The following is a 22,381-nucleotide window of genomic DNA, read 5'->3' on the forward strand; positions in this document are numbered from 1 at the left end:
AGCCTCCCAAGTAGCTGGGACCACAGGTACCTGCCACAATGCCCGGCTATTTTTTGGTTGTAGCCGTCATTATTGTTTGGCAGGCCCCAGCTGGATTTGAACCCGCCACCTTGGGTGTACATGGCTGGCGCCTTAGCCACTTGAGCCACAGGCTCTGAGCCACAAGCTTAGTCTTGAAGGCAAGACAAGAATTTGATGGGCAGGCTGGGGAAGGCATGCCAGATAGAGGGAGCTAAAATACCAAGGCATGAAAGCAGGAAACCAAGGAGTTGGTATGAAGAATGGTGATCACACCCAGTGCTGAAACCCTGACTGGAAACAGAGTGGCTAGTGGGAGATAAAGATAGAAAGGGTGCTGTGACCCAATTGTGGCACTATGAAGGCTTCAAAGACAAATTAAGGCATTAATATTTTATTCTGATGTAACTGAAGATTTATCAACACCACTTTGACAGTATCAGAGATGTTGTTACTGAGGATAAACACTCTGGTGATGGCAGCCAAGTAGGGACTAGAAATCCGAGGGCTGTTATGACATTATTGAACAACTTAAGCAAGCAGTGGAGAGCAGTGGGAAAGAAGGAGAAATAAAAATTGGCACCTGACTGATACGGGGTGTGACAGAAATAAAAGTAACTCAGGTTTCTAGCCTAGATGTCAATTAAGGAATGGGAATACAGGAAGAATATCTGATAGTGAGTGGGAGTGTAGGGAGGGGGAAGAGGTGAGATAGAGAAGAAGGAAAAAAGAACATTGAGCTTGGTTTTATCTCCAAGTTTGCATTCTTTAGTCAACATTCATGCACTGATCATTTATAACGTGCCAAGTACCATACTAGAAGCTATATATATACACATACACATACACATAGCCCTTACAAGGGCACTAATCTCACTTATGAGGGTCCACTCCGTGTGTGTATATGTATCAGTGAACAAGAGATAATGTCCCTGCTTTTACAAAGTTTATCTTCTCAGGGGAAGTGACAATAAACAAATGTGCTTGGTGGTAATGAGTGTTAGAAAAAGAGAGAAGAGTGAATACAGAATGCTTGTTTGAGGTGGGCATGGGGGCTATTTTGATAGCGATAGTGATCCAAAATAGGAATCATGGATGAAATGATTTGAACAGATGCCTGAATGAAATGAGAAGTATGTAAAACATACAGAGGGAAAATGGGAGCTTACAGTCAAACACAGATAAAAACAATGAACAACACAGCAACAGCAGCCATTCCTTGAGTCCTGATTATGGCTCAGGTTCTAGATAAGTGGTATAAATACACCACTTTTTTTTTTTTTTTTTTTGCAGCTTTTGGCCAGGGCAGGGTTTGAACCCACCAGCTCTGGTATATGGGGCTGGCGCCCTACTCCTTTGAGCCACAGGTGCTGCCCAAATACACTTTTTAAAACTTTCTTAACCACCCCAACTAGGTAGTTAGTACCATCCTCACTTTACAAATAAGGATAACTGGGCCTAAAAATGTTAAGTGACAAAATTAATTAGTACATATTAGCACTGAGATTTGAACCCACATCTGTATGACTTATGAGTTTGTGGTCTATACAACACCTACTATTCAAGTTTGGAAATTTGCCATAAATATGCAACAGCTGGAGCCAAGAACAGCCCTAAGATCATCAAGGTAAAGAACAGAACTAAAGGTGCAAAACTGGGAAATGCCCACAGGTTTGGAAGACAAAGAGGGTGATAAAGAGCCCAGAGAGTGAGCAAAGCAGAGTTATGGCACAAAACCCAGGTGAGAAGAAGATTTTAAGAGACAAGACTTTTAATAACAGTTAGCTCAGACCATAGGATTTGGTTATTAGCTACTCGTTTATGACCACTGTCAACAAGTTCATATGGGGAATTTGGGGTAGAAGCTAGACCATAAGAGTTAAAAAGAGCAACTGGGGGAAGGGACTTTTTTCACTGTTTACCATTCGGTACCTTCTGAATTCTGAACTACAAGAATATTATTACCTATCCAAAAAATTTAACAATAAATAAAATTTAAATGAAAAAGCCACACTCTCAACTTACTTACGTTATTTCACTTCCTCTAGAAACCTCTGGCACACAGTAGAGGCTAAATACATATTTTCTTCACTGATTAGATGGATGGAAGAAAGGAATGGTTACATTGTATAGCAGGCAGGAGGCCCCAAAGAAAAGTTAAGTTTGAGGGTTAGTGCAAAGGGATATAGATCACACAATGATAGCAAAAACCACACTGAGATGGATCACCACTAAGACCAGGCTAGCAAGGAGTCAAGCATAAACAATGAAAAGGAAGGAGAGAAGCCATCCCTATTTTCATTGGATTTCATATTTATACAGCAAACCAGGGCCTTGTAACATGGCTCTAGTTGACCTTGCCCAGACTTAGCTGTCATCATTTCTTTTCTTTCCTTCTTAACACTTATAGATAAGGGCACAATGTTCCAATGATAGAAATCGATTTGTAATTGTCTGTATACATCATTTTCACTCATCCTGTTCTCTCTACTTAAATCACCCAATTTCACCCCAATCTGTCCATTGCCTAGCAAGTTTTTTTTTTTTTTAAGAAGAAAAAAAAAGAACTCACTTTGTTGCCTTCAGTGGAGTGCCATGGTGTCACAGCTCACAGAAACCTCCAGCTCTTGAGCTTAGGTGATTCTCTTGCCTTAGCCTCCCAAGTAGCTGGGACTACAGGTGCCCGTCACAATGCCCAACTATTTTTTTGTTTGCAGTTTGGCCAGCGCCGGGTTTGAACCTGCCACCCTCAGTATATGGGGCCAGCGTCCTATTCACTGAGCCATAGTGCCGCCCATTGCCTAGCATGCCTACTCATCCTCAAAGCCTCACTTGGCTTATAAAGGCATTTCTTCTCTAAGGCCTTTCCTTGACTTTCCCAGGCACATTCAAGCTCTCTGCTTCCTTTCCCCTCATATCTTGAACTTAACTCCTACAAAGCCTACCAATTTGTATCATTGGTATGACCCTACCAATTTATAATTACTTGTCACTAGATTCTTGACCTTTTGGAGATAAGGACGTTGTTTTTTCATCTCTATCTCCTGCCCTAGACTCTGTATCTGACATGCAGTAGATAAAGTGCCAAGAGCTGAGTGGATGAATTAGTGTAAACATCATTTTAATTAAAGATTTTAATATTACCTTTTTCCTAGGTCTCAATTTCTCTCTCCATTCTTTTAATTCTTGGCTGTGTTCCTCATCTAACTCCTTTAATTTCTGAGTCTCATGCTCAACCAGCAGGTGGCATTTTTCATTCTGAAAATAAAGTTTTGTAGAAAAAATTTCAATCAAGCAATTTATCACAAATACAATTAACTTCCAAAATAATAAATTATTCATCAAACATCATGCTATTATTGAGATTTAAGTTTTCATCTAACAACCAAGGGCCAAGAATTATGAAATTAGTCACAACTTCATTTTCACAAGTTTAAAAGCTAGATTGTTATATACCATACAAAAGTAAATGTGGGACATTACCACAGAGGGACTCTACCTAACAAAATCAAATATTTTGACCTGGTTGTTTGTACCCTCACATTAACCTAAAATCAATTTACTTTTCAAAAAAATTATAACAAAAATAACTTCAAAAGAATTAGTCTGAGCCTTCGTTTTTCCTAAGAAGGTTTGCTGGTGCCCCAAACTGACCTTACAGAAGGCAGTCTGCATAGATTTTACCTGTTGTTGCCAGAAGGTGGAATCAGAACTATTCCACTGTAGTAAATTAAGCAAATACATAGAGTATGCACATTGTATACAGCACTCTACAATTTTAAACATTTTAGGTTAAAACTAGATGGGCTGTACACTCTAGGTATGGTCCATAATCACCTCTCTCTAAAGCAGTGGTTCTCAACCTGTGGGTCGTGACCCCTTTGTAACAATGAAAATACATCCTGCATATCAGATATTTACATTACGATTCATAATAGTAACAAAATTGCAGTTATGAAGTAGCAAAGAAAATAATTTTATGGTTAGGGAGTCACCACAACATGAGGAACTGTATTAAAGGGTCATGGCATTAGGAAGGTTGAGAACACTGCTCTAAAGTAACCTTTAAATTTCTTAGGAGAAAAATTCCTATATATTTAACTTACCACTTTTTTCAAAAACCTAGAAGAAAGTCAACTATTTCCCTCTAAAATGGAAGAGAAATTTTAAATTCAAAATCTGATCAGAAATAAACTCAGAATCTGACAACAAAACTGTTTATGTCATTTTGAAAACTGTACATCTTCTTGCAAAATATACCAAAAAACAATACTCTGTATGGCTTCTGATAGTCTCAATGTCTTACGTTATAATTTAGCTTCATGTTTACATTAATCAGGGTTATATAAAATAGAAAAAAGTGCCTGTGACACTAAACTGACCTTCATGGGAAGCTACACAAAAAACACACCCTTTAAATCCTAGTGTTTTCATCAAGTAACAGTTTGCTTTGGCTAGCTATTATTTCCTCAAAACCAGCCAGCTGTGCTAGCCATGTACCACAAGTCTAGCTATCACGATTCTATAGCTAACCTGCAGCTGATGCAGTTCCCGAACGTTGGCTTCACACTGCAACTGAAGGTCTCGCATTTGGTTTTCATGTTTCTGATGCTGAGCCATTCTTTCATTTTTCTGCCTCTTTTCTTCTTGTGCAGCAAACTATAAACAAGGCAGAGAAAAGATAAATTATGATAAACCGGCAGTGTAATTTCTACATATTCTAAAGATATAAAAGAATTTAACAAAACTTAAAGTAAAATAAACTAAAGCTACAAGTAATAATAATATGCTGAGATTCAAATACCTGGTGTCTACAGCATGGCTTTGGGGCTAAAATCTTGCTCCTCCCTGCTTAGTCTACCAGCCTGGGAAGATTACATTGGCACATGTCATGTGCATATCTAACCTAGCCCACAGGGTTAAAGTGAAAATCAACAAACCCAAACTGGCTCTAAATATTTACAACATAATTATGTGGTACTTCTAAAGGTCATTCTAATTTTATAAAGCTAAGAGGAGAGAATAATTTGTATGTTCACCTGTTTGATTTTGTCACGATCCTGATCTGGTGTAGCTGTTGAGTTAATTCTCAAACTTTTCTTAAACATGGCCATTCGAGTCTTAGCTTCACTGCGTTGAATCTTGGGCAGTCTTGCTCTTTCTTGAGTCTGTCTGTTTTTCAATTCCTCAATAAGTCGTTGATTGTAACGCTGCATTTGTTCTGTTTCCTAAGAAAGTTATAAACAGAATCCAGTGATGTAGATATAATTTAATCCTCAGTACGCACACATATATTCAAACATGTCATTTTATTGTTGTTTTCCATAATTTCTCTCTCCTTTTTTTTCACCGTGAAATTGATCTTTATTTATTTATTTTTAAAATTTTTAACTGGCTTTATTTGCAATTCTAGAATCAGGCAACACTTCATTCCATAAAAATAGAATAAGTGTTCTGATGTGCTGAGCAAAGAAGTTGGTATTATAGACAGAGAAAAGATAAAGCAGAAACAAAAAACAAAAAGAAAATTGGTCATTTCAAAGTTACTTTCCTTATAAGGCAGAAATAGGGAAACATATTGATAGGGAAATAATTGATAGGTTAACATCAGGTTACTTCAGCTTACTTTTTGTTGCAAGGATTAAAGGCAAAGGTTTTTTTTAAGAGACAGAGTCTCTCTTTGTTGACCTCAGTAGAGTACTGTAGCGTCACAGCTTACAGCAACCTCCAACTCCTGGGCTTATGCGATTCTCTTGCCTCAGCCTCCTGAGTAGATGGGACTATAGGCACCCGCCACAATGCCCAGCTATTTTTTTGTTGCAGTTTGGCCAGGGCCAGGTTTAAACCTGCCATCCTCGGTATATGGGGCCAACCCCTACTCACTGAGCCACAGGCACTGCCCTTCTCTCTCCTTTGTTGCATAGGGACCATACCAATATTAGGCAAAAAATAATTTATAAGAAAATAAGGCTCAGCGCCTGTGGCTCAAGTGGCTAAGGTGCCAGCCACATACACCTAAGGTGGTAGGTTCAAATCCAGCCCAGGCCTGCCAAACAACAATGACAGCTGCAACCAAAAAATAGCTGGGTGTTGCCGCGGGCGCCTGTGGTCCCAGCTACTTGGGAGGCAGAGGCAGGAGACTCGCTTGAGCCCAGGAGTTGGAGGTTGCTGTGAGCTGTGATGCCAGAGCACTCTAACCAGGGGGACAGCTTGAGGCTCTGTCTCAAAAAAAAAAAAAAAGAAAAGAAAGAAAAGAAAAATTATTAGTGATAAAATTGGAAATGTTTTACTAAGTACAGGAAGTGTACGTTTTTAAAATACTTGAACCACAAATGTAGCCAAAATAGCTATTTGAAAGAGAAGATGGGATTGGGTATGGTGGCTTATGCCTATAATCCTAGCACTCTAGGAGGCTGAGATGAAGAATTGCTTGAGCTCAGGAGTCAAGAGTTTGAGACCAGCTTGGGTAAGAACTAGACCTCATCTCTACTAAAAATAGAAAAATAAGCCAAGTGTGGTGGTGGGCACCTGTAGTCCCAGCTACCTGGGAGGCTGAGGCAGGAGGATCACTGGAGCCTAGGAGTTTGAGGTTGCTGTGAGCTAGGCTGAGACAATGGCACTCAACTACCCTGAACAACAAAGCAAAATCCTATCTTTAAAAAAAAAAAATGAAGATTACAATGTGTAAGGTTTTTCAGCATTGTAATTAGTTACCTTCCTCATAATTGGTAGAAAAGAAGAAGTTTTTGCAATCATAATTAAGATACAATCAATTACTCTAAACTTCATCAAAGAAATTTTAGGACAAAAAGGGAATCTCACACCTATGGTTCATCTTATAAAGGTACATGTGAATCTTTCTAAATGTAGAATATAAATGTCTTAACACAATAACTAAGAAAATGACATGAAGGCTATGTTAACCAGTTGATGAAAATATTTCAAATTGTATATAAAAACAGCACACTATACCCCATGACTGTATTAATGTACACAGCTATGATTTAATAAAAAATAAATAAAATTCATTCTCTAAGAAAATAAGTTTCAAAACTAAATAGGTTAATAAACTTTAAAATAAAATTTAAAAAATTTTCATTAACCTTCTCATGGCGCTTAAGTAGCTGATGTCGTTGCATGAAATACTGATCTTTAAGCTGCTGTTTGAGCAACTGGTGTTTTTCTTGTAAGTGTCGTTCTTCAAGCTCCCAAATTGCAGCTTCTCGAGCTAGAAGATAGCAGTTTTCAGAATGTCATTTTGCTCTCTTTACTATCTACTTTGCTCTACATTTTATTATTTACATAAAAGTGTTTCATATATGCTGTTATACACATACAGACATTCTAAGCTCTAAGTAGAAATTTATCAATGTAAAGGTAACATTAATTCCTCTTTTCATTTTGTTCTATGCCATATAAACAGAAAATGTCCTACTCTAAACTAAAATTACATTTAATCACAATTACAAAGAAAAAAAAGCTAATTTGTTAGGGGAAATAAATACTTAAAATCCCATTCTATTGTCTAGCCATTAAGTATACCAACAATTATAAGGCATGATGAATACACAAAACTACTGACATCTATTTCTAGCACCACTTGGACAAGATAAATTTTAAGAATTGTATGTTTGTGTACTTCTGTCATAAAAGAATTCTATATTTTATAGTATTTCTTAATTTTAAAAGATTCTTTTCTCCTATTTACCACAGCTTTACCTTTTCCTTTACCACCCTAAGGAAAAACATTCAAATAATTCCCAAGGTGTATCTCTGCAATATTTCTGAGATCTCACTTCATAAACACACTCATGTGCAGAAGGTACCATACCTCTCATGAGCTGCTGTTTGTTATTCAGGCACTCTCTCTCAATATTGGCCAACTCTGCCTTCTGTTGTTGGATAATCTTTTTCAGAGAGCCATCTAATTCTTGTTGTTGCTTCTGAACAAATTCTTGCTCCTATTAGACATAGTTAATAAGTTAAATAGGTATCTAATGAGCTTCACATCCATTTATCTATATAACTGTATACACTGGTGGTTAATAAGATTTCCCTACCAAGTTAGCTGGATTTTAAAATCACCAAAATTATACAGTACATATATAATATAAATGTCCTACTCACTCAATTCAATCCCCTCCAAAGTATTAGAATACATAATATTCAAAACTCACATACATACAGATACATATGGAAAAAACGATACATACAGAAGAAGTTTGTAGCCCACTTGTAATTAAAATGCCCTATTACACTAGCATGTTGGGGAAAATAATAAATTTATAGCTTTTAAAACTGAATACTCACTCAACTGTGGTATGATTAAAATAAGAATAAACAAGAAATGTCCTTCAGGGAGAAAGGCAATAAAAAAGCTAATAAGGAAAACAGATATGAGAATCTTAGGAAATAAAGAGGAAAAAATACCAGGGCTACACTAACAGAGGAAGAAAGTTTCTGTATAGCCTGTGCCTATAAAGAAGAACAAAAGTTTGAAGACCTAACAAGAAATAATGCGTTGCTAGAGAAATGTAAACTAGGAACAAGAAAGTTATATAACTCTGTAAACAAAATTCCTATAATCACAGAATTCTATCAATTTGGGGTTTACTAATTTATTCAATAAATATTAAGTACATACTATCTGACCAAATGCCAAAATTACTTTATGAAAAAACCCTTTGATTAATTGTGTAAGAAAAAAATGTTAAAGTAACTTAGTCTTTCTCCTAGAATCATACATTTATGATAGAAAAGACTATTCACATTAATGAAATGTAAATTTGGATCTCTACTCTCTCTGAACAATTTCAGCAGTTACAGCAGTTGGTGATTAGCTCAAGGGATATTCAGATCAATTTTTATATGGATTTAGAATTTAGAATTAAAGAACCACTTCTTTCATAATCCCTCTTCTTACAAATCCAAAAGAAAATCACCCCCCCACCTTTGGAACTATTCTTTACACCTTGCACAGAGTCTGACAAGGTCTAAATTACTACCAGCCTATTCCTCAAGGCACAAAGGTGCCCAGCAATGTTCCTTAAGATGTTTGCCTTACTACATTTATGCTATGGTGATAAAGTAATTTGGAGTCATAAATGCTGTCTCGCTTGCATCATTTATATTTTAGTATAAACACAAATATATGGTAGAAAAAAGAAAAGGCTAATGAACTGCCTCCATAAAATACAATCACCAACTTGACTACAGTCACTTTATCATTAAAACATTATCATTGACCTGGTGTGATGGCTCATGCCTATGATCCTAGCACTTGGGAGGTCAGAGGAACAGGATCCCTTAAGGCCAAAAGTTTAAGACCAACGGGGGCAATAGTGAGATCCTGTCTCTACAAAAAATTTCTTTAAAAAAATTAGGTAAGCATGGCGGTGCACGCATATAGTCCCAACTACTTAATGTGTACAGTCCCAGCTACTCAAAGAGGTTGAGGCAGGAAGATCACCTGAGGTTGCAGAGAGCTATGATGATGCCACTGCATTCTAGCCCAGGCAACAGAGCAAAACCCTGTCTCAAAAACCAAAATAAAACATTAATACCATTAAAAAAATTTTTAATTCAACTATTTAAAATAAGGACTTCTGAATTTTACTTAAAGATATTAAAAATCTCCATGCCTATCTTTTACCTAGTTACAACAAAGGTTGTTCAAGATTCCCTTTTTCTCGTAGTAAATATTTACAATTAAATTGTTTCTCTAATTTCAAAGAAAAAACATTAATAATATCACTTAAAGAATTCAATGGATATTTAAATTCAACTATCTAAAATAAGGACTTTCGAGTTTTACTTAAAGGGATGAAAAATTACCAGGGCTATCTTTTAAGGTATAACACAGAACACTGTTTAAGCCTCCCTTTTCATGATACTAAATATTTGTAATAAAATTAAATTGTCTAACTTACATTGTAAAACTTTTTGTAAACTTGTAAATGTTCAGGTCAAAGAAAACTTACTATTACAAGTCATGAGTTGTTCTGAGGGGGTAAAAACAAAAAGGAAAACTTTTATCAAGCACTTAGTACTGGGCATTAGACACTTACAGGGGTATTAAAGTTAATAAAGGATTTAGAGACTGGGAGTGGTGGCTCCACCTATAATCTTAGTACTCTGGGAGGCAAAAGTGGGTGGAGTTTGAGACTAACCTGAGCAAGAGCGAGACCCTGTCTCTAAAAAAAAATAGCCAGGTGTTGTGGCAGGCACCTATAATCCCAGCTATTTGGGAGGCTGAGGTTTGTGAGCCTAGGAGTTTGAGGTTGTTATGAGTTGTGACACCAAGACACTCTACCCAGAGTGAGACTGTCTCAAAATAAATAAATAAATAAATACACTTCTACCTTCAAGGAACGTCCATTCAATTGGTCCCAAGTACCAAAAGTCTTGGTCTGTCAGTCCACATAGTTGTCCCTTTCCCTTAGTATCACACTTTTAAACTGTAGAAACTGAAAGCTGGGAATAAAGGGTTCAGAAACCATACCTCACAATGAATTGATGAAAGAACTACAGAAGTATTCCCTGAAGCAGCTAATATATAAGAGGTAAAGAAGAGCTAAGACTGCTCAATAGAAGCACGGAGAACTAGTTGTTGTGCAGCTTCAGAAGGTAAAACAAGGATCAACAGGCAAAAGTCAAGGTAGGCCATTGCAGAGGTCCTAACAATCAGTTAACAGAGAACCCAGCTGCCTTACACAGCCACAGACTTGAATAATTAAGCAGAGTCTGGGTGACTATATACTATGAACACAAAGGATTTTTTACATTAAAGATAAAAATTTTTTGATAAGATCCCTTACACACTATTTATTTACCTCAAAAGAAATGAAATCTTAGTATTATTGAGCATTTACTAAATTTCCTAACTCAAAGCCAAGTACAATGCATTCACAATGGAATCTGTAATTATAAACTTCTTTTAGGAGTTAAAAGGGATTTTTCTTATCCCAAAAAGATTGCACAAATTATATTCACCTTAAACAAAACACACAACAGATGGAATAATCATTAGAAGTTACAAAAGACCCCAAACTATTAAGGCCAAATTCATTTTTTTCAGATTAATATGAGGGTGCAAACGATTAGCTTACACTGTTTGGGTTTGACTTGATAGTCCAAGTTGCAATTGAGCTCTTCATCCAGGAGGTGTGTCACATACCCATACATTGTGCCCAGTAGATGAGTTTACCAATCCCCTCTCCACCTCCCCTCTGTCCCCAAATTCGTTTTTTAAAATGGACACATAAAGTGTAAAATGAGTACCCTTTAAAAGTACCAGTATAGATTCTGATAAGGAATTTTATTATAGTAGTCAGATAACCATAAACATTAAAAATACAACTTTGGATTCTAGAAAACTGTTACATATATTCAGCTCTTTGTACAGAACTTGATCAATTTTAACTCAAAACAAAGGCTAAAATGGTAATGATCAGAAAAGTGATCGTAATTCATAATTTCTCCCTCCATTTAAAAATATCATTGTTTTACTTACTCATTTAGAAAACTGTAGAAAGAATTAAACAGATGCCAATTATTAAAAAAAAAGTCTAATCAGGAGAGGGAAAAGGAGGGATTAAAATCAAGCTGTATTCTATCTACTCCAGTTATATATTTCAAACATCCCAAACAAAAATTACAGTGTTAAATGAGGAAGTCATTTCCCTGGGGTAACTGTGAGAAAGAATACAGCCTAGAATTCCAGACTGAACTTAAAACTACAATAAGGTGAACAGAGACTCACTATTCATAACTATTTGAATAAATGGAAACTAATGTTAAATGGAACTAAAATCACTATTTAACATGGCTTTTCTGACCATATCCATAATTAAAACATCTAAATAGACATATATGCAATCAAAATATCACTTCACACAAAGATAAAACTCTAATCACAGCATTCAATTTCTCACATGTGCAAAGCTTATAAAATACTACTGGGAAGATATTTTACTTGAAAAAAATGAAGATCTCAAATTAGAATTTATGGTTTTAGAAATTACAGATAGAAAAAAGAACACTGTATTAAAAGTGTTCCAGCTCCACCATTAATTTCTTATGGGACTTTAAGTAGATCACTTAATCTTCTATGCCTCAATTTCTTCATCTGTAAAATGGACATAACTCCATCCCTTTATTAGGATGGTGGCAATGAGAATCAAATGTGAAAATTCTTTGAAGAATACTATACTGTACTATAAGTCCGATTACCACTATTAATTTTATTATAGATGTTATCATCTATTGATCTTCTAGATTTTAGCAAATTAAGCCAACAAGGAAAAGGCACATGTGAGTCAAAGAAAAAGCAGCTAAACAGAAGGCATCCTCCCACAGGCATGCGGGACTTACGTCCTGCATTTGGGCGTTGAAGACTGCACAAGATGACAACTGAAAAGACTGAATCATGACCTGAGCAACACCCTGTGAAGCAGAATACAGTGCACCTCCCAGGTGAGAACATATCTGAGCGACTTTGAGTAATGGAAAGAATCATTATACAAATGTGGAGTTTCTGGAGCAAGTCACTTAACAGAGGCGCCTCTTTCTCATTTGTAAAATGAAGGATTTGAACTAGGTAAGTCACTTCCAACTTCTGGTGTGTTGCTGTTGTTTTTTAAACTAGTAGAATCCACTTTAGAACTCACCAAAGAAACCTCAATTTGTAAAACAGATCAAAACTAGTGTTGCATCTACTGAAATAGAAGCAGGGGCCTTGCCTTTGCAAGATTTTCAGAGTTGCTTTTCCTTTCTTTTGAGACAGAGTCTTAAGCTGTCACCCTAGGTAGAGGGCCATGGTGTCACAGCTTACAGAAACCTCCAACTCTTGGACTCAGCAATCCTCTTGCCTCAGTTTTTCTATTTTTAGTAGAGACGGTCTCACTTTTGCTCAGGCTGGTCTTGAACCTGTGAGCTCAACAATCCACCTGCCTCAGGCTCCCAGAGTGCTAGGATCATAGGCGTGAGCCACCACACCTGGCCCTCAGAGTTGCTTTTTCAAAACTCAAAAGCTCCTAGAAGCTTGGTTTGAAAAGCAATGGACTTAGATGATCAACTATGTTCTAGCTCTATGAGTATATGGCTATTACTTATAAAATCTCAAAAACAGCTTAAAATAGATTGTAAAGTTATCAAGTTCTGGTACCTTCATTAGAAACAATAGAAATACTTTTAAAATTTGTTAGATCACTAAATTCCTCATTAATTTACTATTACTTTTAGTTCTAATTGGCAAATACAGGCGATCCTCCAAAGCTGTATGAAAAAAATCACAAAAAACTAACTTATTAAAGTATAAGATTACCTTATTCATTCAACACTAAATTCTCAATTTTGACTCTGTAGAGTTTGATATGTTACCTTTTAGAATTAAAAAAAAAAGACCATATTCCTTTATAAGGCAAAACTGTATTGTTATTATCTGGTTTGAAATTCAAATTAGTCAAAAGCAGGTATGTGGCCAACTAGGACTTCCTCTTTACTTGTTAACAAGACATGGCCAAGAACTGGGTCAAGCTGAGTAAAGCTAAGGTACAGCACAGAGCATGCAGCTTAAAGAGGAAAGGTAGAACGGTGCAGTGGTTCAATGTACCACTGTACAATATGTAGAGCTATGCTTATCTGGATGAGAATCCTGACTCAACCATTAACAGATATGTGCCCTTGGGAGAGTCACCCAACTTTCCTCTGCTTTAGTTCCCTCACCTGTAAAATGGGGATAACAAGAGTATTTATCTCAAGAGTAGTTAAATTAGATTAAATGAGTTCACACACATAAAGCATTAAGAACGGTGTAAATGACACATAGTAAATGTTGTGTTTGCTATTTGCACCTTAAACTAGTAATCTCAATACCAGGTCAAGACAAAATGTTTTAATGGTTCATAATAAGAAAAAAATAAGTGAACCAAATTTATTCAGATAAGCTGGCTTTATTTAAATTAAAAATTCCAAGATTATATTTTCTTTATTTTTCAGGGTATTAAAAATATTCTCTCCTTGGAAGTCATATAATGACCAGCAAATGGCAGTTTTTAAATATCCTTATTTCACAAAATTAAAAAAAAAAATTTTTTAATGGCAGTTCATGCCATAGTTGTCAGGGGTTTTTCTTGTTTTTGTGATTTGTCTTATGGGTCTATAAAATCTAAAAATCTAGAAACCACTTCAAATCACATAAAAACTCATTAGAAAGATACTTCAAAGCAACAATTTAACACATAGTCCCTGTTTCTTTTTCCTGTCATTGATACATGTAACTGGAAAGTGTGCTGGCTTGGCACCTGTAGCTCAAGCAGTTAAGGTGCCAGTCACATACACCAGAGCTGGTGGGTGCATGCCTGGGCCTGCCAAAGAACAATGACAACTACAACCAAAAAATAGCAGGGTGTTGTGGCGGGTGCCCCCAGCTACTGAGGAGGCAGAGGCAAGACAATCACTTAAGCCCAAGAGTTAGAGGTTGCTGTGAGCTGTGATGCCACAGCACTCTACCCAGGGCGACAGCTTGAGGCTCTATTTAAAAAAAAAAAAAAAGTGTGTTTATTTTTCAATTTGTGGCTCCAGATTGAGTACAAACAATTAAAAATTCACCTTTCTTTGTATAAAAGGCCTTGTAAAGTCATGTGAAATTCGAGAAAATTATATTAAAAATACTCATTTATCAGGTGACGTGGGTGGCTCAGTGAGTAGGACACCAGCCCCATATACAGAGGGTGGCAGGTTCAAACCCAGCCCCAGCCAAACTGCAACAAAAAAATAGCTGGGTATTGTGGCGGGTGCCTATAGTCCCAGCTACTCAGGAGGCTGAGGCAAGAGAATCGCCTAAACCCAGGAGTTGGAGGTTGTTGTGAGCTGTGATGCCATAGCGCTCTACTGAGGGCAATAAAGTGAGACTCTGCCTCAAAAAAGAAAAAGTACTAATTTATCTACTTTTATAAAGAATTCTCTCATTTTATATAAAGCTCCACCTTATCAAGTTTCTCTAACTCTATGTGAGTAAAAATAGTGTATCCATTTTATTGCAGGAGCCTGAACCAAAAAGAAAAATAACATACTTAGTATTTAAAATCTGGTTTTTAAAGCTGCTTATGCTGTTGAGCTTAAAAGCATTAAATGTTTGGTCTACAATTTAACATTACCATTCATCATTTTTCTTCTAACTTTAAACTTTATAGAAATGATATGTAGGCTTACTTTTAACAGGAATACTTTTTATAAGCACAATGCTTATATATATTCACCCTAAAATGTTATCTATCAAAAATTGGCATTATTACTTAAAAATATAAGCTCTTATGATTAAAATCAGATAACAGTGGATTATACATTAACATACTTATTTATTTCATCTGGATTCCACTGTCCAAGCATTCCATTTACTTTCATATTAGTAACTTAAATGTCACTTTAGCGAGAATTTAGTACTATATAAAGAAATCCTGGGAATCTTTGGGTCGGAGAAGTCTATGTTATACAATAATTACAGTTAAAATTTACCCTTTCAACCATGGTTCATTGAGCTGTGAGAAAATGGTGCTTTCTGTTTTTAGTAGCAGTAAGCTGCTGCTGTTACCTGAACATGCTGGCTTTGTGTAAGCTCCTCTTTCCTGCGTTTCATGAGCTCTTTTCTCAGCTCTTTGGGTGCTTTCTCCACTTCATTTATAACCTACAGTGTATAAGCATGCAGGAGGTGGGGAAATAATACTTTCTCCACAGCAAGAATTTATGTGAGCAGATAAGCTTCAAGTCAAATATTAAAGTTGTTAAAAAGTTCCTTTCAACATGCATTAGCACAGGTGTTAGTTTGGTGAAAAAGAATAAAAGGATAGAACATGCATAATCTCAGTGCAGAAAGGGACATGACACCATAGAAAAGATTAATTAGTTGCTTAATTAGCCCTATATATCATTTTCTGTCTTAAAGATCCAAAGATAAAATCAGTAAAGAACTACCTGCAGCACTGATGCTGAACTAAAGGTGATAAATTCAACTGACCTTGAAAGCTGATAAAATTATAAACTATCTATTGACAGTGTTTGAAATATTGAACTGGCTTGTCCAAAGAAATAATTTCACATAAAATCCACTTACTGAGACCAAAAAAAGAAAAGGATAAAAGAAAGAAAGTCTTAAGATTATACAAAGGAGAAATAAATAGATACAAAGCTTTTTTAATAAAACACACCATCTTATACATGGTGTGATAAAAATGAACATATCTGGGCAGCGCCTGTGGCTCAAAGGAGTAGGACGCCAGCTCCATATGCCGGAGGTGGCGGATTCAGACCCAGCCCCAAACAAAAACTGCAACAACAACAAAAGAACATATCTGATAATCTTACATAGGATTAGAGTAACATTCTCCTTTGCTGACAATTTAAAGCTTGTAGGACTTAAAAGTCAGTAATACAAGCACGCTTTAACAGTTTAGTAAGGTGTGATTTACTACACCAGTTAAAGCATAAGAAGTACATTTTAGAGGTCTTTCTTTTAATCATTTCAAACTCCTAGATGTGTATTTCATCTAATAATAGATCTGTGTAATCCAACTATGAAAATGATCATGTGTTTACAAGTAGAAGCACCAAAAGAAACCAGATTCCAAATCACCACATGCCATTGATGGTCTGTGAAAGAGACTGATTTTGATTTAACATAGTTTTTAAAAATTTCCCATCAGTAATCCCTCGTGAAGCCAAATCACCATCAAAAGGAAGAGACTCCCCAAATGCAAGAAGTTTAGCGATAAGAAAAAAACAACACATAATTATTTAAAACATGCATATCATTGATCTCAAATGTGCTCACTAAGACTGTCCCACCCCAAAACAATAACAAAAACTAGACTTTAATATACTTAGGGTTAACTACATATTTACTTGTAAAATTTTTAAATTTAATCTGATATAAAGAATAATTTCTCAATAAAACCACCTATTGTTTTGATAAAATTAACATGTAGGCCCAGTAAACTCATACCTGATGGCATATAGAGAGCAATTCTACATAAAACACAATGACCAGTAACAAAAACAGTGATTTTTAGAAATGGAATCCACATCAAATAAAATTACACAGCACTTCACTCATTTTTACTTGAAGAAATCACAGAACATACTATAATTATTAATGTTCAACTCTATCCTTTTTAAAGCAGATCCTTAAGAAGCATCATTATGACATTCAATTTTCTTCATAACTTAAATGTTAGAATCAATGAACCTGGGTATTTGAGATGTATAATGAAAGTAAAAATGCATTTACTCGCTTGAGTTTTTCCTTTGACCCAACTCTAATGCAACTGATCATAATTTTCATCCCTAAAGTCTTTTATAACACAGAAAGGTAAATCCCCCCCTCCCATACTGAAGATGTAAAATAAATTATCAAATTCTCTCTGAAACTTGCTTTTATGTAAAGCTTTCATAGTTTTAATTTGGGATAAAATTACATATTATTAATCTAATACGTAAATCCTCCTTCTGAATCAATAACCATCCTTCTTAATATTGCAAATACATTCCATAACGTGGAAAAATAAAAAAAAAAACTCATTCTACTCAAATGACTTTATAGAGATTTCTACTTTTGATTCTTCAAAGTAGCTCACAATTAGATGAACTTACACACATTATTTAGAATTTCAAGTCATTTAGCTTTTGTTTGGCATAATGTCCAGGGAAGATAATGAAGCTAATCAAGAAAGAAATTTGTTAAAGGTATGAACTAGGCTCAGCACCCATAGCTCAGTGTGTGGGGTGCCAGCCATATACACCAAGGCTGGTGGTTTGAGCACAGCCCTGGCCTGCTAAATAGCAATGACAACTGTAACCAAAAAATAGCTGGGTGTTATGGCAGGTGCCTGTAGTCCCAGTTGGGACTTGGGAAGCTGAAGCAAGAGAATTGCTTAAGCCCAAGAGTTTGAGGTTGCTGTGAGCTGTGATGCCACAGCACTCTACTGAGGGTGACACAGTAAAATTCTGTCTTTAAAAAAAAAAAAAAAGAGGCTCGGCGCCTGTGGCTCAAGTGGCTAAGGCGCCAGCCACATAAACCTAAGGTGGCGGGTTCGAATCCCCAGCCCGGGCCCGCCAAACAACAATGATGGCTGCAACCAAAAAATGGCCGGGCTCTGTGGCGGGCGCCTATAGTCCCAGCTACTTGGGAGGCTGAGGCAGGAGACTCGCTTGAGCCCAGGAGTTGGAGGTTGCTGTGAGCGTGATGCCATGGCACTTTACCCAGGGGGATAGCTTGAGGCTCTGTCTCAAAAAAAAAAAAAAAAAAAGAAGTATGAACCAAAAGTGACAATTTATAAATAATGAATTATTGCTACCACCAGCAAACACAACATAGCAAATTTTTGTAAAAAAATAAAAATAGTTCTATGTGAGGCCTTAGATATCTTGTACTAATAAAAGGAGATTCGGTTTGAAGACTTGGTTCAAGGTTTAGCTGACCATTTAACGATAGTTTGTGATCTTGAACAGGCCACTAAAACTTCTTTTACTTCAGTCTTCCAGGCAGTCAGATGGGCTAACACCTGACCTAACTGCTACCCTATACGACTGTTGGGAAGATTGAATGAAAGAATGAAATGAGTGCTATTTAACTATTATCATTATTCCTATTTCCTTAGTCATAAATTTTATTTTAAAAATATAGCTTCAGTAATTAAAAATGGTAGTTAAAATTACCTCCTTCTTTCGGTTCTTTAGCATATTCTGAAATTTGGACAGTTCTTTCTCTTGTTCCCCTTTAATACGTTTGGCTTCATCTCTCAAGCGATTTGTGTGTTCTTGTTCCAGACGTTCAATAGTTTGCTTCTGCTGTTTTTCTAGATTCTCAATTTCCTGGTCATACTGTCGCTTTTTACTCTGTAAAAAGATGTAGCTCAAGATGATTGATGATCACCCATGTTAACTCACTCTAGTTTAGAAGTTTACTAAGAGCACATAACTAGCATTTAAATTCACTGATGTGACATCTTTACAATACTGACAAGTCAAATACACTAAAATGTGTTATAAAATTTTTTTTTAAAACACAAGTAGGTCTTTTTTTTGTTCTAACATGGAAAATATTTTCCTGTATTGTAATATAATGTTCAAAACTTTCAGGCAATCCAGAATACCCAATTGTTATGAAGTACTACAGCAAGTTAGAAAAATGTCAATATTTATCCAATAAAAATGTTAATAAGTTAAAGACTCCTGTTTATATAACACTCAAGTAATACTGCAATTCTGCATATTGGCATATTTAAGCATTTTAAAGAAAGCTTTTTAAAAAACTGCAAAGCAAAATATTTCAGAAAATACCTGAGGTGGGGTGGATAGTTTTTATAAGATTGTGCAAACAAAATATAAGCACTATAAAAATACTCAATGAGAACAGAAGTTCTACTTTTTCTTAGGAATTCTCAGTTATGACACAACATGTATCATCAACAATGTCACACTTCACACAAAACAATCTATCACTTAGAATTACAAGACAAGAAAAGGATTATATTAAAAACATGAATACTTAACGTTTCAAATGATCTTTTTCTAACCTAATGTTAAGGCAGATATTCAACATGAATTACTAATATTTCTTATCACATTACTAATTCCTTCTCCAGCTTTGGACACAAGGCAAAAACTGAAGGGCTGAATGGCAATTACCCTTGACTTGACTGGTCAGCACTGTTTGTTCTAGCATCAGTGAAAAAGGATCTGGAGGCTTAACTGAAGGAACCAGAGAAGAAAGTGTATTTTTAAAAAAGATTTAAGAAGTCATACTACTCAGCCAGGTTTGAAGACAAATGATCTAGACTGGCTTAAAATCTTGGATTCTAATTCTGAAAAATCAGACTGAAGCACTGAAAAAAAGCACTGAAGCAACAGGCACTTAAGAATTTTGTATGCCATCTATTGGCTTTGTGATTTTAAGTTTTCATGATTGGAATCCGACAATCCTTTAAAGACAAAAGAGCACTATCCTCTCTCAGAGGTGAACAGAATACCAAAAAGGCCAGAAATACATCATAAAACCAGAGTAATCTGGCCATCAGAAAACAAGTTCTGAAAACTGCTAGAGTGATTTTTCACTAACTCTCATTAACACAAAATGTTATACAAATCTAAGACTTTACCATCATTTCCTGCTCAAAGCGACGGAAAATTTGTTCTCGTTGTTGCTGCAGTTTACCGTTAAGCTGCTGTTGGGCTCTTTGCTCTTCTTTTTGAAGAAATCTTAATTCCCGCAGTTCCTGACGTCTGATGAAATTTAATGGTAATGATAATTAAGGCAGTAAAAATTACACCTTTGAAGTAATACTTAATATAAAAAGCTTAAAAAATTTTTTAAAGTAAAAGAATAATCCAGAGTCAGCCAAGAATTTGCCTTATTTCTCTATTCTTCAGAGACTGAAAAGAAGTTACAAATCAGGTTTAATTAATTGTTTCTCTACTCACCTAAGAAACCTCAACTCTTCAGTTTTGGAATCACTATCTGTAACTATCTTCGACGTTGTTACACTAACTTCTACACCATCAACAATAAATTTGCGTGTTTTCTTCAATGTTTTCTTTTGTCTTCTTGTTTCCTGAGTGAAATTTTATTTTAATTAGACTGTATATAGGGAATACTGAAGGTAGAGAACATTCTTTTAAAAACACAGTGAACAGCAACGAAAACTACACATATTAATAGAAATAGAACTGGTCTATGAAACCAATTATCACTTAAAACCTTATCTGACTTACATATGAATACATTCATATGTTGTACGTCATACATTTGATGATGTACAACTTTTATGACATCACATCATCATTAGACTAAAGTAATAATGAGCAATTCACATAAATGACTAATTAGTACAACTTTTACACGTTAGCCATTTTTTCTTCAACTGTTCACTTTGTAAATTCTCAGATTCCTCTGCTTTTTCACTGACAAAACACTAAAAAATGAATTCCAGGGCCCATCCCTTTAATCAATTAAGTCTGGTGGTGGCTAGGAATCTACTTTTTGAAAAAGTGCTCAGGTAATTTTTAAACATTGCCAAGAGCCAAAACCGGGAATAAAAACATATTTAATCAATAACAATATTATTAACAGCCCTCCTCCATTGCAGAGACAGAGATGAATGTGTGTGTTCTTAGTAGAAAGAGAGCACCTCTACTGTACCCTAAAAGTACCAGATCTGGTCAAACACAGTGGCTCATGCCTACAATCATAGCACCTTGGGAGGCCAAGGATCACTTGAGGCCACGTGTTTGAGACCAACCTAAGCAATATAGCGAGACCCCATCTCTACATAAAATAGGAAAACCATGGACAATGTGGCATGCACCTATAGTCCCAGCTACACAGGAGGACTGCTTGAAGCCAGAGTTTGAGGTTGCTGTGAGCTAGACTGACTCCACCGTACGCTAGCCTAGAGCAACCAGAGCAAGACTCCACCTCAAAAAAAAAAAAAAAAATTATAAACAGTTTGGCACCTTCCAATAACCTTTCCACAACCTCTCCACTTAAAAATTCTATACCTCAAGGTTGCAATATCTTCATGTTCCTCTTCCTAAGCCCTGGACTATGGTAGGCTTCCTCAAAAATCTAAAACCGGCATGCTCTACAAAATACATCTATCTCCCTTTAACCTACAAGCTTCACATTTCTTCAGCTCCTACTAACATCCCACAATTAATATTTTAATTTATACATAAGTATTTACATTTTAAAGAAGCTGAATGAATTTTAGATTGGTGAAACTTCAGCCAGTGAAACAAAGTAAACTAAAAAAAAGAAGAAAATCCAGGAAATACAGTAGAACCTCTGTAAGTGGATCACTCAAGGGACTATAACAAACTGGTCAACACATACGGGTAGTCAACATAAGGAACTAGGCCTACTGTACTGACAAGTACATGTGGTGAATGTCTGGTCTATGAAAATTAGATCAACTTAAGGAGGTGGTCAATATAAGCAGGAAGTGAACTATGGAGGTTCTATTGTATATGTAATAATCTGGGGCAGACAGGCAGGTTCATCAGTCATGCCCTAGAGTCCCTAAAGTCAGTTTTCCTAGGTTATTTCTGCTTTTCTGTCTTTTCTTCTGCTACTTATCAACCAAGAGTCTCTAAGAAGTATTTTCTAAAGGGTAGAACATAGCTCACCTATATTAGAATTTCATGGGATCTTCTGTTACAAATACTAATTATTTGGATTTGTTTCCACTTTCTACATAGCTTCCATTGGTATTCCAAGCAAACTAAGATTTGAGAATTATACCCCAAAATCTCTAAGTGTACTAGATTTTAGTGTTTGGTTTTGTCTGTTTTTCCCACAATGGTTCTCATG

At 35.9% G+C, this 22,381-nt stretch overlaps 1 protein-coding gene across 2 annotated transcripts in view; it reads right to left on the reverse strand.

Annotated features, from left to right (window-relative positions):
- SLK (STE20 like kinase) overlaps window positions 1-22,381 on the reverse strand; it is a 65,761-nt gene that overhangs the window by 1,549 nt on the left and 41,831 nt on the right. The window contains exons 10-18 of one of the 2 annotated variants that reach the window (XM_003787193.3): window positions 20,494-20,624; window positions 20,172-20,295; window positions 18,730-18,909; window positions 15,611-15,703; window positions 7,850-7,979; window positions 7,122-7,246; window positions 5,058-5,246; window positions 4,552-4,677; window positions 3,163-3,276 (exon numbers count right to left, since the gene is read on the reverse strand). In XM_003787193.3, coding sequence (XP_003787241.1) covers window positions 3,163-3,276; window positions 4,552-4,677; window positions 5,058-5,246; window positions 7,122-7,246; window positions 7,850-7,979; window positions 15,611-15,703; window positions 18,730-18,909; window positions 20,172-20,295; window positions 20,494-20,624 — 1,212 coding nt within the window. The remainder of the gene's footprint in view (window positions 1-3,162; window positions 3,277-4,551; window positions 4,678-5,057; window positions 5,247-7,121; window positions 7,247-7,849; window positions 7,980-15,610; window positions 15,704-18,729; window positions 18,910-20,171; window positions 20,296-20,493; window positions 20,625-22,381) is intronic. The other variant, XM_003787192.3, reaches the window with a different exon arrangement.

The sequence above is a fragment of the Otolemur garnettii genome, unplaced genomic scaffold (genome assembly GCF_000181295.1).
Source record: "Otolemur garnettii isolate 467f Iridium unplaced genomic scaffold, OtoGar3 scaffold00021, whole genome shotgun sequence".
In the NCBI taxonomy this organism is placed as follows: domain Eukaryota; kingdom Metazoa; phylum Chordata; class Mammalia; order Primates; family Galagidae; genus Otolemur; species Otolemur garnettii.